Consider the following 19,557-nt stretch of genomic DNA (forward strand, 5'->3'; position numbering starts at 1 on the left):
GTTCCTGGGTCAACATATTTTGTGGTTAATCACAATGTTGTTCCAGGGTCAACAAAGATGTTGATCCAGGAACATGTCGTACTTGGTAAAATCAGGTTATGCCTGATGCCTGATGGGAGACCCTTTGTGAAAAACTAGTTTGCTGCTGGGGGTAGTTTTAGTCTGGTCAGCAGGGAGTGATCATTCCCTGACATATACTGTATGGGTCCAAAAGTCTTAGTATATAACGAAAAGTAATTACCCATTATACAGTGTGATAAAGCCTGGTTCGTTGGTCCACTGGATCAGATTGCTTTCGCACTACAACCGAACCGCTCCAGTGTTCGTTTGAAAGCGTACCTCCTCTTCAAGGAGGTCTCGGTATGCCTCTTTGGTCCGCTTTTGGTGCGCACTCGAGTGCAATTGCTACATTCACACCTGCCCAAACGAACCGCACCAAGAGGGAAAACAAACTCTAGTGCAATTCAACCGAACTAAATGAGGCAGGTGTGAAAACACCCTTAGACCTAAACCAGCCCCTGTGAAAAGGAGCATCTTTTGGATGAGGTATTAAACTGGCCTCCTGACCTTCTGTGGTTATTAATTTCCCACCTTAATTATGAATTTGACCTCATTTATTGAGATGGTAGCGCATTCTGATGGCCGTATTGAGCTTGTCAGGATGCGCTACCCCTCTATTACAGTAGATTTATTAAAACACAAGAACCAAGTTCAACTGTTCCATGCGTTTGCGAGAGTCTGGTTCCTCTGTGGCAATTTATTCCACACCTTAATTATGAATTTGACCTCATTTATTGAGACGGTAGCACATTCTGATGGCCATACTGAGCTTGTTAGGATGTACGACCCCTCTATTAGTGCAGATTCATTAAGGTGGAAAAACCAAGTTCCATGCGGTAAACAGAGTCTGGTTCCTCTGTGGTCATTAATTCCCCACCTTAATTATGAATTTGACCTCTATTAGTGCAGATTCATTAAGGTGGAAAAACCAAGTTCCATGCGGTAAACAGAGTCTGGTTCCTCTGTGGTCATTAATTCCCCACCTTAATTATGAATTTGACCTCATTGAGATGGTAGCACATTCTGATGGCCGTATTGAGCTTGTTAGGATGCACGACCCCTCTATTAGAGCAGATTTATTAAAACACAAGAACCAAGTTCAGCTGTTCCATGCATTTGCCAGAGTCTGGCTCCTCACTGATGCTAAGCAGGCCTGGTAAATACACTGATGGGAGACCCTTTGTGAAAAACTAGTTTGCTGCTGGAGGTAGGTTTAGTCCGGCCAGCATGTACTGTATGGGTCCAAAATTCCTATTATAACGAAAAGGAATGTATTTTGGATGAGGCATTAAACTGGCCTCCTGACCTTCTGTGGTTATTAATTCCCCACCTTAATTATGACTTTGACCTGATTTATTGAGATGGTAGCGCATTCTGATGACCGTATTGAGCTTGTCAGAATGCGCTACCCCTCCATTAGTGCAGATTCATTAAGGTGGAAAAACCAAGTTCCACGCGGTAAACAAAGTCTGGTTCCTCTGTGGTCATTAATTCCCCACCTTAATTATGAATTTGACCTCATTTATTGAGATGGTAGCGCATTCTGATGGCCGTATTGAGCCTGTCAGGATGCGCTACCCCTCTATTAGAGCAGATTTATTAAAACACAAGAACCAAGTTCAGCTGTTCCATGCGTTTGCCAGAGTCTGGTTCCTCAATGAAGCTGAGCAGGCTTGAGTCTGGTCACTACACTGATGGGAGACCCTTTGTGAAAAACTAGTTTGCTGCTGGTGGTAGTTTTAGTCCGGCCAGCAGGGGGTGATCATTCCCTGACATCTACTGTATGGGTCCAAAAGTCCTAGTATAATGAAAAGGTATTTCGGCTGAGGCATTTTGGCCTGAGGCATTAAACTGGCCTCCTGATCTTCTGTGGTCATTAATTCCCCACCTTAATTATGAATTTGACCTCATTTATTGAGATGGTAGCGCATTCTGATGGCCGTATTGAGCCTGTCAGGATGCGCTACCCCTCTATTAGAGCAGATTTATTAAAACACAAAACCAAGTTCAGCTGTTCCATGTGGTAAACCAGAGTCTGGTTCCTCTGTGGTCATTAATTCCCCACCTTAATTATGAATTTGACCTCATTTATTGAGATGGTTTGCATTCTGATGGCCGTTTTAGTTGGTCAGCCTGTCAGGATGCGCTACCCCTCTATTAGAGCAGATTTATTAAAGCACAAGAATCAAGTTCAGCTGTTCCATGCATTTGCCAGAGTCTGGCTCCTCACTGAAGCTAAGCAGGCCTGGTAAATATACTGATGGGAGACCCTTTGTGAAAAACTAGTTTGCTGCTGGAGGTAGGTTTAGTCCGGCCAGCAGGGGGTGATCATTCCCTGACATGTACTGTATGGGTCCAAAAGTCCTAGTATAATGAAAAGGAACGCATTTCGGATGAGGCATTAAACTGGCCTCCTGAACTTCTGTGGTCATTAATTTGCCACCTTAATTATGAATTTGACCTCATTTATTGAGATGGTAGCGCATTCTGATGGCCGTCTTTAGCCTGTCAGGATGCGCTACCCCTCTATTAGAGCAGATTTATTAAAACACAAGAACCAAGTTCAACTGTTCCATGCGTTTGCGAGAGTCTGGTTCCTCTGTGGCAGTTTATTCCCCACCTTAATTATGAATTTGACCTCATTTATTGAGATTGTAGTGCATTCTGATGGCCATATTGAGCTTGTTAGGATGCACGACCCCTCTATTAGAGCAGATTTATTAAAGCACAAGAACCAAGTTCAGCTGTTCCATGCATTTGCCAGAGTCTGGCTCCTCACTGATGCTAAGCAGGCCTGGTAAATATACTGATGGGAGACCCTTTGTGAAAAACTAGTTTGCTGCTGGAGGTAGGTTTAGTCCGGCCAGCATGTACTGTATGGGTCCAAAATTCCTATTATAACGAAAAGGAATGTATTTTGGATGAGGCATTAAACCGGCCTCCTGACCTTCTGTGGTTATTAATTCCCCACCTTAATTATGACTTTGACCTGATTTATTGAGATGGTAGCGCATTCTGATGACCGTATTGAGCTTGTCAGAATGCGCTACCCCTCCATTAGTGCAGATTCATTAAGGTGGAAAAACCAAGTTCCACGTGGTAAACGAAAATGAGTCTGGTTCCTCTGTGGTCATTAATTCCCCACCTTAATTATGAATTTGACCTCATTTATTGAGATGGTAGCGCATTCTGATGGCCGTCTTTAGCCTGTCAGGATGCGCTACCCCTCTATTAGAGCAGATTTATTAAAACACAAGAACCAAGTTGAGCTGTTCCATGTGGTTGCCAGAGTCTGGTTCCTCATTGAAGCTAAGCAGGCTTGAGCCTGGTCACTACACTGATGGGAGACCCTTTGTGAAAAACTAGTTTGCTGCTGTAGGTAGTTTTAGTCTGGTCAGCAGGGAGTGATCATTCCCTGGCATGCACTGTATGGGTCCAAAAGTCCTAGTATAACAAAAGGAGTGACTTTTTGACTTAGCCATAAACCGGCCCCTGTAAAAAGGAACATCTTTCGGATGAGGATCTCATTTATTGAGTCTGTCAGGATGCACTACCCCTCTATTAGAGCAGATTTATTAAGGCGGAAAAACCAAGTTCAGCTGTTCCATGCAGTAGTCTGATTCCTCTGTGGTCATTAATTCCCTACCTTAAATGAAGTATAAAAATAAAACTATACTAAATAAATGAAAGTCTTATTATTATATCAGAAAATCTACCTCACAAGAGCAGAACGTCGATAGCCAAGCTGTTTTCTTTCATGACTGACATCTCAGCATGTCACATGAAATCAGGGTTATTTCTTTCACAAAAATTCTGCCTATAAATATTACAATATAGCCTGAGCAAAATCTATTTTAGACCCTTCAAGACCCTGCAAATTCTATGGTGTTATAAATTACTCACAAATCTTTTGACATCTTATCGATAATCTCTATTCAGTTTTTCGTAAAATATTTTTTCCTCTGCATAGTGCATGTGAACTGTGACTAGCTTAATAAATGTGAAATAACCAATTTAAGCAGGTTTTCCATTACTATTTAACAAACCTGTATGAGATTGTCAGTTATCTAAAAAGATGAGAAATACACACACACACACACACACACACACACATACCATATACAGTAATTGCTGTAAAACAGACACTTGCATAACTGAGAAATATCCTTTATTATATTTGACTTTTTCTGTGCAGAGAATTGTTGCATATAGCATTGTATATCCTTTGACTTATTAAGTGAAAAGCATGAAACATACTAATGCAGAACAGACAACTTATCGTGACCAGACATTAAAACAGACATTTTAGCACAAAACACATTGGCCATGAAGGACCTACAGCATGAATTGAAGCCTATTTAATGAACCTATCAATGGAAAGATACATTGTGGCTATTTCTCAAACTGCTTTGCTTCATATAATGGCAAAAAAGTGCTTCTTGTGCAACCATCATCAAACTGTTACAGTATATATAAGCCAAATGTGACAATAAACATATACAAGACAGAGCAATGTTAAATGAGTCCCAATAGCTGTTTCAAGACACTAGAAATCTCCTTTTAAAATAAGTAAAAGCCAGGTAAGTGGCGCCCCCTATCAAGCCAACCAATAAAGTGGCACCAACAAAGGCTGGAGCCTTTTTCTTTGCCACCCTGAATGCAGTGGGTAGAACAGCAGATATGAGGATGTTATTGACATGTCCAAGCACTCTGCGGAAAGCTGGCCGGTCCAGGACACGCTCGTAATAGGTCTCCAGGTTGACCCGGGTCCCATTTCCCCAGTACCGACGGGACAGACCCAGGAACTTGAGGCGGTGAAGAGTGACAGCGAGGGAGACATCAGCAATGCTAAAGAACTCACCACAAAGCCAAGCCTGCTGACTGCCCTCTTCTAGAAAAATGATAAGATGGGTTAAGATGCCAGACTTAAAAAATTCTTGGCATGAAAAAAATGGAAGTTGGCATGGAAATTTACTACTGAAAATGTGTAAAAGTAAATAGACAATTTGTGGTTAAAAAGTATATAAGGGTCATTGGCGTATAAGGATTTTTGACAGGCCAATTTTAAAATACAAAAAAATTATATCTGTTGTAATTGTTCAAACATTAACAATGTTGTGTACATATAAATTCATATTAAAATTTAAAATTAAGTAATTTTAGAGTTTTTTCATCTTGATGAATTGGCCATAGCCTTAAAAAACGTCATGTGGTACGACCATTATTTATTTAGAAATTAATTCCTTTTTTTAGATGTTCTCAGTAATTAAAGTGTTTAGAAACAAAGTATTTGCATTTACTTTGAGTTTTTGTAAATAATGATCTCATATTTTTGTTTTATAGTTTGAGAGTTGCCTTCTTAAATGTAGTCAGCAGACTTATTCTTCCTCTAAATTGCAAAAACTGATCGATCTGTTTTAAAAATATCTTTTACTTAAGCATGCTGTAGCAGTGATTTATATTACAACCACAGTAATGAGATATTTTATTTTTATTTTAAAACAGTTATTCCTATGAGTGGTCGCTCCAAATGATGCAAAGGCCTTATATCATTATAAATCTATTTTATATTCTTGGCTGCTAAATAGACCTTTCGGAAGTTTGATTAACAGGTGATCTGACCAATCATAACAGCAAATACACCGCTTTGTCCGACAAACAAAGTAGACCAGAGAATAGATTAAAGTCAGTGGACTTGAACTTGAAAAATAGTGTGTATTGACATGTGGGCCTGTTGCCGCTTTGCTCCATGATGTATTTATCACTGCATTAGAACATGATGTGTGGCATAAAAGTGCCATGGTTTTTCGGACATAGCAACAGTAACTAAGGGGGCGGGTCTTTGCAAAGGGTCAAATTAGGGTAGCAGGAGGTTGCTGGCGCAGATTCTAATATCACAGCATGAACATCTTTCTTACAGAAAATGAAACCTGGAGTTTGTGCTTGACTGCAGGGTCAGAATTAACATGTTGCCTATGGCAAACATTCATTTTACTTTGCTTGGCAGTGGAATATGGTAAAATAGATTAAAATAGTTATTAGTAAAAAATAATAAATTACTAATAAATGCATAATTATCAAACTATAATTATATGCTCTAAATTCATTTTTTGCATTTTCTCATTGTACAAAGATGAAACATAAACCATCACAAATGACCCAAATTGCATAAAAATCTGTTCCAAATGATACTAAAATAAAGTATTTTATGTATATAAACCATCAATTGAATATAAAAGCACAAAAACTGCCAATCTGGGACAAATATCTATAACGGAAAACACTCTGCAGTGGTCGCACCACATGATATTTGGTCGCACTATGAATTTCACTAATTTCACTATGAAATTTATAATAAAAATAAATACTTGTAAATATAACTTAATATTCATATCACATGATATCCAAATGTGGTAACTACACTGTAAAAAACAATGTGTTGAGTCAACTTAAAATACTTTGTAACCTGGCTGCCTTAAAATTTAAAGTTCAGTCAACTCAAAAAAGTTTATTCAACTTGAAATGTTAAATTATACTAAGTGACAACTTAGATATTTGAGTTGAATCAACTTAAAATTAAGGCAGGCGGGTTACTTACCCATCTGTTAAGTTTAGCAGACACAAATATCTAAGTTGTTACTTAATACAACTTAACATTTTAAATTCACTAAACTTATTTGAGTTGACTGAACTTAAAATTTTAAGGCAGCAGGGTAACAAATTATTTTAAGCTGATTCAACAAATTGTGTTTTTTATTTTTTAGTGTACATACCAGCCATTAAAAAGGTTATTTTTTTCCAAAGTTGAAAGAGTTACAAACCTGCTTGATGCTTCCACGGGTCATTGGCAAATTGCTATATGATGCTATATGAAGTCCTATCTTTGAATGAATTTCAATAAAAAAAGACTCAAAATGGTAGTTTCTTGATGGTCGCATCACATGATATTTGGTTTGTTTGTATATTGTGATGGAAATATAAATACAAATGCTTTGCAATTTTATACAGGGTTACAAAACACTTTGTAATAATTGAAAAAACATTTCCAAAACAAGAGTTATGGCCAGACGGTCGTACCACATGATATTGTGACACTTTGCATAACAGAAAATTACAAATAACTTATCTTTTTTGAAAAGTTATAGTGGGTCCATACATAGGAGATGTACTTCATATATGTGACATCTTTTTAATGCATTTAAACCAAGTTTTAACTAAAAAAATGCAATCTAAAAAAATTTAGCCGTCACGTCATTGATCTATAAATTTGTATTTTTTTTTTTTTTAAATGAGCGATTGTTTTACTAGATAAGACCCTTAATCCTTGGCTGGGATTGTTTAGAGCCCTTTAAAGCTGCGTTGGAAACTGTAATCTGGAAGTTCAATCACTGGGAACCATAAAAGTCCACTATATGGAGAAAAACTGTGGAATGTTTTCCTCAAAAACCTTAATCTATTTGCAACTGAAGAGAGAAAGACATGAACATCTTGGATGACATGGGGGTGAGTAAAATATTAGGAAATTTTTATTCTGCAAGCGAATTAATCCTTTTAACAAAACATCATAACAGTATCTTATGGTGAAAAGACTTAACTATTTAACCAAAAATTCTCCCACCTGGTGTCTCCTCAATCCTCCTCTGCAGCTCTGTCTCGACTTGATCCAAAACATTCTCTAGTTCATCCAGGAGTTTCTTCAGATATTTCATGTTATCATGGTCAAACAATTTACTCTAGAGAGATTCAAACAGCATTTCGTGACATTCAGCAATCACTTTCTTGGCATTTTAAACAAGACTACATTCTAAATGAAGTGCACATACTCAGAGGAATAAAATCACTTCAGACCAGTTCATCCAAGGTCTTGGGTACTGTGCTACCAACAGCAGATGCCCAGAAAGGCTAATCATATGAATAATTGAAACTGAACACTGCATGAATGTTTACTTACTTTCAGACGTCTCTGTTTTGCAATATAAGCATCTTTAAGGTCGGGATTCTCCGCTGCTAGTTTCTTAAGCTCGGATTCTGTGTTTAAAATCTGTGCTGCAAGACAGAAAATCACAGTTAAAGGAGAAGATCACTTCCAGAATGAATATTTTCAGATAATTTACTCTGTCCCATGTCATCCAATGTCTTTCTTTCTTCAGTTGCAAAGAAATTAATTTTTGGAGGAAAACATTCCAGGATTTTTCTCTATATAGTGGTCTTCAATGGTGGCCAGTGGGTTGAAGGTCCAAATTGCAGTTTCAATGCAGCTTCAAAGGGCTCTACACGATCCCAGCCGAGGAATAAAGGTCTTATCTTGCAATATGATTGGTAATTTTTAGGGCTGAAACGATTCCTCGAATAACTTTGTTTAGTCCATTTACTGAACACTGTGTTTCCCCACGGACCATTATTACTGACACACAAAGCGATAAACGCTGGACATATTTAAGACCGTAAATTAATGGTGGTTAGTTATGATGTTCCCAAGTTAGCTATGTTTTGTGAAAGACTGTGCCATTCATGTTGATTGTCTCATTCTCTCTCTGTGACACACAGAAAGTTAGTCAATATCAAACGAAGAGTGCCTCAGCATGATTACAAATGTGATACTGATTTTATGTAACAGTTCATCAATAAACAAGAAGTTAATATTAAGAGACTTGCATTTTAGACAGCATATTGCCTGTTTTTGCTCTATTTTGCCAACAAATTACAAACACAGCCACAGCACTGTTTTGCGTCTTTGAGCAACATGAAGGTGTTTCGTTCTTAAATGAATCACCCATTAAATGATTCAGTTAAATTGCAATGACTCACTTACTCAACAGTGACTTGCTGTCACCTACTAGCAGGCTTTGATTTCACATCTGAAGTATCTTAATTTTAAAATACATGTAAATATCAGTATTCAATGTTTTGTTTAAAATAACAAAATATTATTTATGCATTTGTAACTGCAAGTTAAATGCATTCATGTCCCTCTGAGCTGAATTAAATAGTGTGTAAATGTAGTGTGTACATCTAAATGATTGATTTATGCCTTCGTTTTAGGTTGTAATGTTTAACTTTTTCTAAAGTAATGTGAAATGGATTTTTGTATTTCTATTTTTTTCATTTTATTATATATATATATATATATATATATATATATTATAATTATTATATTGATTTATTTGCATGTTGAAAGTAATTTGGGAGATAAATGCATTAAATGGGTTTAGTTTTCAGGGTTATTAATGTATGCAATTTCAGCAATAAAAATGTTATTTTTTGCTATCTTATTTTCTCTTGTATATTTACTATTGCTCTTTAATAAAGAAAAATGACTTCTTATTGGATTACTCGATTAATTGATGGAATAATCGATAGAATACTCGATTACGAAATAATTTTCTGATATACTATTTAACCACAAATGCTCATCTTGCACTAGCTCTGTGATGCGCATACGCATCTTCACACATTGGGTAATCACGTTGGAAAAGTCACGCGCGATTAGTTATTCGTCTGTGTACTTAGGTTCAAAAAGGTGGGGTAGGGCGACAAACGCCATCTTATTTTCTCCTCCAACTTCAAAAGCGTCTGACATCGTTGGTTTAGCTTTTCTTGTAAAAGGGTGTTTGACTTTCTTTGCACATTTGCTTTGTAAACACTGGGTCGGTACTTCTAAATACATCATGCGTGCATGATAACGTGAGGTTGAGCTAGATGAGCAAGATGAGCATTTCTGGTTAAAAAGTATAAAAATTTGCTTTGTTTTTTTTTTTTTTAGAAAATGACCGATCATTTCGCTAGATAAGACCCTTTCCTCAGCTGGGATTGTTTAGAGCCCTTTGAAGCTGCATTGAAACCCATTGAAGTCCACTATAGGGAGAAAAATCCTAGAATGTTTTCCTCAAAAACCTTAATTTTTTTTCGACTGTCTTGGATGATATGGGGGTGAGTAAATTAACACCCTATTTTGGAATTGAATGTCTCCTTTAGAAATAGTTCATCCAAAAATGAGAATTTTCTAATAATTTTCTCACCCTCAGGCCATTCAAGATGTTAGATGATTTTTTTTCTTCATTGGAACAGATTTGGAGAAATTTAGCATTGCATCACTTGCTCACCAGTGGATCCTCTGCAGTGAATGGGTGCCGTCAGAATGAGCCTAAACAGCTAAAAAAACATCACAGTAATCCACACGACTCCAGTCCATCAATTTACCTCTTGTGAAGTGAAACAAATCCATCAAGATGTTTTTAACTTCAAACCCTTGCCTCAAGCTAAATTACAAGCCCTCTGTCCATAATATTGCTTTCTCAAGTGAAAAAAACCATCTCGTTTGAATCTGTATCCAGATCAAGCACTGTTTACAAGCATAAACAGTCCAAAACAGTTCTAAACAAATGTCAGTAGATTTTTTTAAGGACAACAGGGGATGCACATTTTGACTGGAGGAGGTGATATTACGGATTATGGACTGGTATTATGGCCAGAAGCAATGTTTTAAAGTTAACAACTTAATGATTGTGTTGTTTCTCATAAACATGCAGCGTTTCACTTCACAAGATGTTAATTAAAGGACTGGAGACATGTGGATTACTTGTGGGTTTTTCTTAGCTCTTCGGACTCTCATTCTCACAGCACCCATTCACTCCAGAGGATCAATTGTTGAGCGAATGATGTAATGCTAAATTTCTCCAAATCTTCTTTGAATAAGACACAAAGCCATCTACATCTTAGGTGTCCTAAGTACATTTTCATTTTTTTGTTATGGATGAACTATTCCTTTAATTCACAGTATTCACAATAATGGAAGGTTCAAATGAAGATATTATTATCCGTCTTACTGCGAATGTGGGTGGTGGCGTAAGCTGGGATGTGGGAGTCTACGGTGATCTCTGGGTGGAGGATGCAGCCATGGGTGTACGCATCCATCTGCAGGGAGTCCAGCAGCTCTCTGTAATGCTGAACTCGATGATAATAGGTGCTTCCCTCTTCTGGGATCAGCTTTGGAGTGTGCTCTGATTCAGAGAACGGCACAAAGCACATATACAGTAGGCATTATGACCCAAAAATGTAGCTGCAATCTGCTTGAGCTGCTCTCCAGGGCATTATTTTGACTCACCCTTCAATGCCTCTCATGTTATCCAAATGTCTGCACAGGCTGAACGTAAAATGGTACATGCAAACATAAATGCAACCAAATGAAAAGAATATAACAAATGCACTGAACACAGAAAAAGCTCACAAAAATACAGAAATCAAAGAATTCAGCTGACATCTAATACAGACATCATGAAAATGGAGTGTTTTAAATGCATTTATTAACTGTGTATTTAGGTATAGGAGTTTATTTAGAATTTGTTTAGTCATACATTTATTGAACCCTCTAATGCATTAATTATTAAATAACTAAGATAAAACTTGTTTCTTTTCATTTAGAACAATAAGAGAAATATTCCCAATTTCCATTATTTTAATTTAAAATTTAATTACTACAGGTCAAAAAGACTCAAAATGAAGGCTGCATTTATTTAACCAAAAATACAGTAAAAACATATTTTATTGTAATATTTTGTAACTGTTTCCTATTGTAATGTATTTTAAAATGTAATTTACTCGTGATTGCAAAACTGAATTTTCAGCAGCCATTACGCCAGTCTTCAGCGTCACATGATCCTTCAGAAATCATTTTAATATGCTGATTTTCTGCACAATTATTATTAGACTTAGCGCTCAACTCAATTATCAGTTTTTGCTGTTTTATATTTTTGTTTAACCAATAATCTTGAATGAACAGAATTTTAATGCATTGAAAATTCAGTGAATATTGTTTATTTAAAATCTAAATCTTTTGTAGCATTATGAAGATTTTTACTGGCACTTTTGATAAATTCAGTGCATCCTTGCTGAGTAAAAGTATTATTGCAGCAAATCAGCAAAAAATGATTTCTAGGGACCATGTGACACTGAAAACTAAATTAATTTTAGAAAGTATTAAAACAGAAAATGACTATTTTCAATTATAATAATATTTTACAATACTACTATTTACTTTCTTGAATTAAATCTCTTTACCAAAAAAAAAAAATAAATAAATAATAATAATAATAATAATAATATATATATATATATATTTATTTATTTTTTACAAATATTAAAAACATCTTAATTATCAGACTGGTAGTATTTAAATAAATAAGTAAATAAATAAAAAAACAGTGACAGTTAAAGAGGCAGTCATCTAGAATTATTATTATTATTATTATTATTATTTGTATGTGACATCACACACTGAATGATTTTAAAGAAATGTGGTGGATACCATGCGTCAGAGGGTTCATCAGCATTATATTCCCATCAGAACTTTTGTATTTATAGCATTTTACACTGCAATTCATGCAATTTGTAATTGTAAATACTGTTTTACACATGACATCAAACCCAAATCCTACGCGTTTACCATCACAGAAGTTCTGCTCCAAATAGTCCATGATTTGTGTGGGGTCACAGATGACATTGTCATTGTGAACCAGCACAGGAACCTCTCCGGTGGGGTTCAGACGCATAAACCAGGGCTCATTGTGTTCGCTCAGAGGCAGACTCACATCATACTCCTCACACCGAAGACCCTTCTCAGCTATTGCCAGTCTCACCTACGACAAAAACACAATGTTCCTTTGTTTGGGTGATTCATTAGAAAATTACAACAAAGAAAGACAGCAGTTATTTAGCACTCACACTCTCATCTTGTTTAAGAAAACAACAGCAGGGTACGCTGTTGTTTTACAGTTGTAATTAAGGCGTCTGTTATGATTACAGCAATTCAACAGCCTACACACTTGCATCATTAATAATGTATAATTTATGAATAATTAACAAGCTGTCAATCAGCAATTGTTTAACTGAGACAGCTACATGAATGGGAATAATCCAAATAATGTCCGGTGTTTAAACTATGTGAATATCATAATCAAAACAACAGATCAGATGCTGCACCCACCCTGATGCTCTTGGCCTCTCAATGTAATGTTGAATTATGGGATTGCTTACCTTCTGAGAGCTGAATGACTGAGTCCAATGATACAAAATAAGTTTGGACTCTTTGTCTTTTGTTTTCTCAACAACCTCACCGCTATCCTCCGACTTAAGAAGAATTTCCTTCTCATCCTGAGATTCACCGATGTTTTCCACCGCCATTTTATCAGTCATTGGCTGTGTTTCAAAACCTAGCTGCCTTCGACGGCATGTTCGTGCGTCTTACTAGTGTGCAGCATTCTTGGGCTTTAAACGCTTAAGTGTTTATTGAACTCACAAGCAAGTATCCGTGTATTTCAAGGCGCCTTGAAACTGGTAGCTACACACCAATATGATGCCCACAGATGCTGTCTAGGTAGTCAGCGGACTAGGTTTTGAAACACAGCCAATGTTTCGAACGGCGCAGCCTCCAGTTGTGGTACCCAACTTCTTAAAGGACACTCAACCACATTCACAATCATGAAGTGTAATATAAATATATTAAATATTAGATATTTATGTTTTGATTTTTTTCTGTTTAAATCATTTAAAAATCTAATTATTGTTTTTACAAATAAAAAAAATAAATAAAAACAGATTTTTAAAATACATTTATAATATGCATTTTCATGGTTGGAGAGTATAAATCAGAAGCGCACTTTTTAAATGAACCAACAGATGTCTCTGTAGACTATGTTCTCAATCAAATTACATTAAGCCGGTGATTACAAACTGCTATAACATGTTGAGAAATTTTTATTTTATTTATTAAAGACTGAAAATTTCGACTTGTGTATAGGCTAGAGTTATTATTTTTCCACAATTTATAATTTGCAGTATACTAATAAAAAAAGTAAGCTACCAGTACAAAAAAATAAACTGTTACCTGATGTTAAAGCACATAAATTGACCATTTGATTTAGTAGACCCAGTGTTTGATTATATTGTAGGCTAAAATCAGTGTTGGGGAGTAACTAGTTACATGTAACGGAATTACGTAATTTAATTACAAAATAAATGTAATTGTAATTAGTTACAGTTACAGAGAAAAATATGTAATTAAATTACAGTTACTTTTGAAAAATGTCAGTGATTACAAAGGGGGTTACATCTGAATTTTTTTCACACAAACGCACCCACATACAGATTTAATTGACTTATTTTATAAACTGCATTGATTGCTCTAAAATGAGACACGAATGTTTCAGGAGTTTAGGACACAGAATAGGACACATGCTTATTCAATAACTGTTTATTATTATTATTTATTGGTTTAGGCACATACTTTAGTTTTTAAGATTAATTGTTTTTTTCCAAGGCATTGTTAGATGCCAGCGTTTCCTGTCATAACTATGCAAACATTTGATTTCACAACCAGTATCATAGCTATTAAACTATTTCTTGTTATGATTTAAAATCTGAAATTAACCTCATATGATCTAAAAACAAGTAAATAAGAAGTGTTAAGTCTGAATTTTGGTGGCTGTGCTTTAAATTATTATTATTACACAGCTCTGTGGAATGCTTGATTCTGATTGGTCAGTCATGACATTCCAACATAACACATAACATTCCATAACAACTGGTAAAAGCTAATAACACAGACTAATCCAGGAAACTTAAGTCGGCGCTATATGCTTGATAGTTTTTCTTAGTGGAAACTTTGCATTTGGTTAGCTAATAAGATATTAAAACTCAATCCAGTATTATGTGTACAATTTCTTAATTATGTCATCCTGGTTTTGTGAACTCATTCTTTAAAAAAAAAAAAAAAAAACAGCTGCTGCCATTTTGTTTTGCTTTGTGTTCAAATACTTCAACTCAGATCAGTGTTTCATGTCTAATTATTTGTTTTTGTGGCAAGCAGCTGTGTAATAAATGGGATAATGTACATCCAGCCATTTGTTATTGCAAAATAAAATTGTGTATTATTCCTTACTTATTTTAAATTTAATTCAAGTGATAAAGGATTTTAAAAGTCTGACAGTAATCAGTGTTGAGTGCTACTGTAAGGTTAACTCTGTCTGGTTTAAATGTTTCAAAATGATTGACAGTTGAAAATATTAATATCTAAATATAAATTTTCGAAAAGTAATCAAAAAAAGTAAGTTACATTACTTTAATAAAGTAATTGAAAAGTTACACTATTTATTACATTTTAAATCGAGTGACTTGTAATCTGTAAGCTATTACATTTCCAAAGTAACCTTCCCAACACTGGCTTATATAATATATACGTCCAAATGCATCAACCAAATTGCTGAAAGGAAGTATAGAGAGACATATCTCAGAAAGAAAGAAAGAAAGAAAGTAAGTTGAGGGGACAAAATAAAATTAGGAAAAATAAATTATATAAAATAAATTAAGAAACATGCTGTCATGTAGTACTTTGTGGAAGTTTGTAGTGTTTTAATTAAATAAGATTATTGTAATTTATTAAAAAGAAATGACCTTGAAAGTATACTAATGCCCCCTAGTGGCTCCCAGGTCCCCAGTCTCATAAAAGTAAAGAACTTTCTAGAAAAAAAAAAAAGAGTAGATGTTGCAAATTAGCAGGCAAAGTTGTTAGAGAGTTGGACGATTTCAACAAATTCTGGCCTGCGTCTACATTTCCTCTCTTATTTACTTTTATCACAGCTAATGCATCCTTTTCAGTGTTTGTCTGTACATGACATTATGGCCTATTACAGCAGTACTCTTTAAACTCTGACCCTTAAAAAATGTGACATTTTCCATGCTTTTTTGTTTTTAGTTTTTTTCCAATATGTAAGTCATTTTAATATGCTGATTTTCTGCGCAATTATTATTAGTATTAGTGCTCAACTCAATGATCAGTTTTTGCTGCTTTATATTTTTGTTTAACCAATAATCTTGAATGAATAGAATTTTAATGAATAGAAAATTCAGTGAATATTGTTTATTTAAAATCTAAATCTTTTGTAACATTATGAACTGTCACTTTTGATAAATTCAGTGCATCTTTGCTAAGTAAAAGTATTATTGCAGCAAATCAGCAAAAAATTATTATTATTATTACCATGTGACACTGAAAAATAAATTAATTTTAGAATGTATTAAAACAGAAAATGACTATTTTCAATTATAATATGTAAGTCATTTCAAAAATGTAAAAAAAAAAAAAAAGGCTTGCAGAAAGCCTTACTTAAAATAGCCTACTCAGATTTGACTAATAATCACAAATGGGAATGGCAAGTAACACACTGAATTGAAAATGAAATTTAGAAAGACTAAAACAAAATGTTCTTGAACTAGGCCACTTTTCTTGTATGTAGAGTTTAAAACATAGTTTTTATACACAACCAGTCAAAAGTTTTTCAACAGTAAGATTTTAAATTTTTTTTAAGTCTCTTCTGCTCACCAAGCCTGCATTCATTTGATCCAAATTACAGCAAAAACAATACAATTTTGAAATATTTTGACTATTATCTATTTGAACATTAAAAAATGTAATTTATTCATGTGATTTCAAAGCTAAATTTTTTTGCATCATTACTACAGTCGCATAATCCTTCAGAAATCATTATAACATATTCTGATTTGCTGCTCAAAAAACATTTATTATTATTATTATTATGTTGAGTAGAACAGCTGAGTAGAACTTTTTCAGGTTTATTTGATGAATAGAAAGTTCAGAACAGCATTTATCTGAAATAGAACTCTTTTATAACATTATAAATGTCTTTATCATCACTTTTAATCAATTTAAAGCATCCTTGCTACATAAAAGTATTAAAAAATATACTGACTCCAGGCTTTTGAATGGTATAGTTTATAATGTTACAAAAGCTTTTTATTTCAGATAAATGCTGATCTTCGGATCTTTGTATTCATCAGAGAATCCTGAAAAAAATCTAGAGTAATGATGCTGAAAATTTAGCTTTGATCACAGGAATAAATTGCATTTTAAAATACATTCAAATAGAAAGTAGTTATTTTAAATAGAAAAAATATTTATTTTTGCTGTAATTTGGATCAAATAAATGCAGGCAGCCAGCTATGTAAAAAAACATTAAAAACTTTTGACTGGTAGTGTATATAGAATTTTTCTAATAAATAAATAATTACTTAATGCACTAAGACACAGCAAATACACAAATTTCTAGGTTTCTGCATAATCTTGAGTAAACAGAATAATTCAAAAATGCTTAATTGTTATTTTTTCCAGTCCACAAAATTCACAGGTACATGAAATTCTGCTTAAATCTTTTCCAAAACATGCTTACATATGCAGTATTTTTTTTTTTTTAGCATTTTCCTTTTTTAACTAAATAAAAAAGACCAAAAAATATCCTGCTCCAGGAAAAGAAAGGAGACATAACAATGAGCTTTTCTTACAACCTCTGAACCTGGGGGCTCTCATTTAGCCCAGTGAGGGTGAAGTGGGCGGGGCCGCGGCGATGACGCGGGACGATTGGCAGCGTCTTTCGGTGCCGCGCCGGGTTCTCGTTGTGTCTGCTCTGCGCAGCGCCTGCGAGCGGAGGGAGTCGGTGAAACGCAGCGGCGGTTCCAGCGTGTGCGGCTTCGGCAATGATGCACTAAACCTGCCTCCTCATTCATACTCTCACAACCCAAGCAAAAATACCAAACAACAACATCTCCAGTGTGATTAATTCACCCCGGTTTAATCGTTGTTGCTGAACTCGGCTTAGAAAAGAAGGTTTAATGAAAGAGAAAGACAAGAAGAAGCGCACGGCAACGTTACGACTGTTTTTATTTTCATCCCATTCTGAATGACGGGCGGACGGTTCGACTTCGACGATGGAGGCACTTACTGTGGCGGATGGGAGGACGGGAAAGCCCACGGACACGGCATCTGCACGGGACCCAAGGGTCAAGGCGAGTACGCCGGGTCCTGGTCCCACGGTTTTGAGATAGTCGGGGTCTACACCTGGCCCAGCGGGAATACGTACCAGGGCTACTGGTCGCAGGGCAAACGCCACGGGCTGGGTGTTGAGACCAAGGGAAAATGGGTTTATCGTGGGGAGTGGAGTCACGGGTTCAAGGGTCGCTATGGAGTTCGGCAGAGCACCAATACACCTGCTAGATACGATGGGACGTGGAGTAATGGACTACAGGATGGCTATGGAGTCGAAACCTACGGGGATGGTGGTAAGTGCCACTGCAAATATCATGAGAATCGTCAGCAGTTGCACCATTACGATTCCTCTGGTCGATTCCTTACACGTTCCATTAATGATTATTTAATAGTTCTAAGAAAGAATGTTTGAAAATAACACAGCAGACTGTTACCAAATGATCTTCTTTACAGATGTAACAAATCAGGGATAGATTTGATTCTGTGTTTACAATTGGAAATGTTAGTCCCAATCATTATATTATAATTTCAGGCCTAAACGTACCAAAATATGGGGATGTATTTCATTTGTTTATGCATACGGCTAAACATTTATCTTTGACTACAATTTATCATATGAACAACCAGACAGTTACGACGCTGATTTAAGCCTCGGAGCCTTAAGTACAACATAACACTGTAACAGCTGTTGCTTCATTTCGATTCGGACATGACGAAAGTAACAACTTGCGGTTCAGTAAGTGAGTCAGATTAAATACAGTAACCGCTCCGAATGATTCACGATCGGTTTTGATTCACTAAAAAGAACCGGCTCATAAGAGTCATTCGTTCGAGAGTCGAACACACGTTGATGGCGCAGAATGTTTTTGATTCGCTTAAAAGAATCGAATCAAACGAGTCATTCGTTTGAAAATTTGCTTGCTTGTGAATATATCTGAGAAAATTCTGGACTTTTTAAAATTCAGTTTCTAATTTAAGTACTTTAATGGCATGATTGTGTTTACATATAGCATTGGCAAACATTACACACAAATAATGATAAGAAAATGTACAATATTACAATAAAGATAGTATTAAAATAAAATAAGTAATGAGTAAAGTACGTTTGAAAACAATAAAATAAATCTGTATGTACATAATATAAAATGAACATCTGTCAAACCATTGCGAAACAAAAAACACTGTACTGACTATGTGTACATGTAGTTTTGAATATATTGGTTACAGACGACATTGAACAATGTTTCTTTTGCGCTGTAGATTCAGTAAAGGTCTTCCCACTAAATACAATGAAGTTCCATAAGAATTAGATTTTTAGAATCTTTAATAAAATGGAACACCATGAAAATGCCGATTCAAGGTTCCTGATTCTATTTATGTTTTTGCCAACTGTTAGGCCATAGGTCATTGCCATTGACTGTAAATAAAACCTAATGTCTTTAAAGTACACTGAAGAAATGCTGGTGACATCAGGATAAATATTTGTATTTTTTTGGCATATATGCACAAAATTACTCTTATTATGCATTTCGTGGCATTGCAGTTTGACATCCAACATTTACCTGATGTTTTGCATGTTGGAGCCCACATTAGTTTTGGGATCTGTGTCATTTGTCTCAGTGATTTTTAGATTAGGCTGACTCTGATGAACACTGTGAACATAA

At 35.4% G+C, this 19,557-nt stretch overlaps 2 protein-coding genes across 3 annotated transcripts in view; one reads left to right on the forward strand and one right to left on the reverse strand.

The window, feature by feature from the left end:
- Positions 1 to 4,395: 4,395 nt before the first annotated feature.
- Positions 4,396 to 13,444, reverse strand: gdap1 (ganglioside induced differentiation associated protein 1). 2 transcript variants are annotated; one of them, XM_051097527.1, is made up of 6 exons: positions 13,093 to 13,444; positions 12,503 to 12,695; positions 10,887 to 11,060; positions 8,012 to 8,106; positions 7,679 to 7,793; positions 4,396 to 4,948 (listed from the first exon to the last, which is right to left on the reverse strand). In XM_051097527.1, exons 1-6 carry the CDS (start codon positions 13,249 to 13,251, stop codon positions 4,599 to 4,601), a joined length of 1,086 nt encoding a protein of 361 aa, XP_050953484.1. In that variant the 5' UTR covers positions 13,252 to 13,444; the 3' UTR covers positions 4,396 to 4,598. The 2 variants fall into 2 exon arrangements, with proteins under 2 accessions (XP_050953484.1, XP_050953483.1); XM_051097526.1 differs by having other exon boundaries at positions 4,396 to 4,951; positions 13,093 to 13,442.
- Positions 13,445 to 17,516: 4,072 nt separating this feature from the next.
- The window catches only part of jph1a (junctophilin 1a), a 46,248-nt gene continuing 44,207 nt past the window's right edge, over positions 17,517 to 19,557 (forward strand). Inside the window, exon 1 of the mRNA XM_051098406.1 lies at positions 17,517 to 18,186. Coding sequence (XP_050954363.1) covers positions 17,808 to 18,186 — 379 coding nt within the window. The 5' untranslated portion in view covers positions 17,517 to 17,807. The remainder of the gene's footprint in view (positions 18,187 to 19,557) is intronic.

Source organism: Labeo rohita, chromosome 24, assembly GCF_022985175.1.
Source record: "Labeo rohita strain BAU-BD-2019 chromosome 24, IGBB_LRoh.1.0, whole genome shotgun sequence".
In the NCBI taxonomy this organism is placed as follows: domain Eukaryota; kingdom Metazoa; phylum Chordata; class Actinopteri; order Cypriniformes; family Cyprinidae; genus Labeo; species Labeo rohita.

Coding starts and splice junctions, on each gene's coding strand:
- gdap1 (XM_051097526.1), bottom strand. CDS start 13,251: ATGACTGATAAAATGGCGGTGGAAAACATCGGTGAATCTCAGGATGAG. Junction 8,107..10,886: donor CGCCACCACCCACATTCGCA/GTAAGACGGATA, acceptor TCTGTCTTGCAG/CACAGATTTTAAACACAGAA. Junction 7,794..8,011: donor CAAAACAGAGACGTCTGAAA/GTAAGTAAACAT, acceptor GAATCTCTCTAG/AGTAAATTGTTTGACCATGA.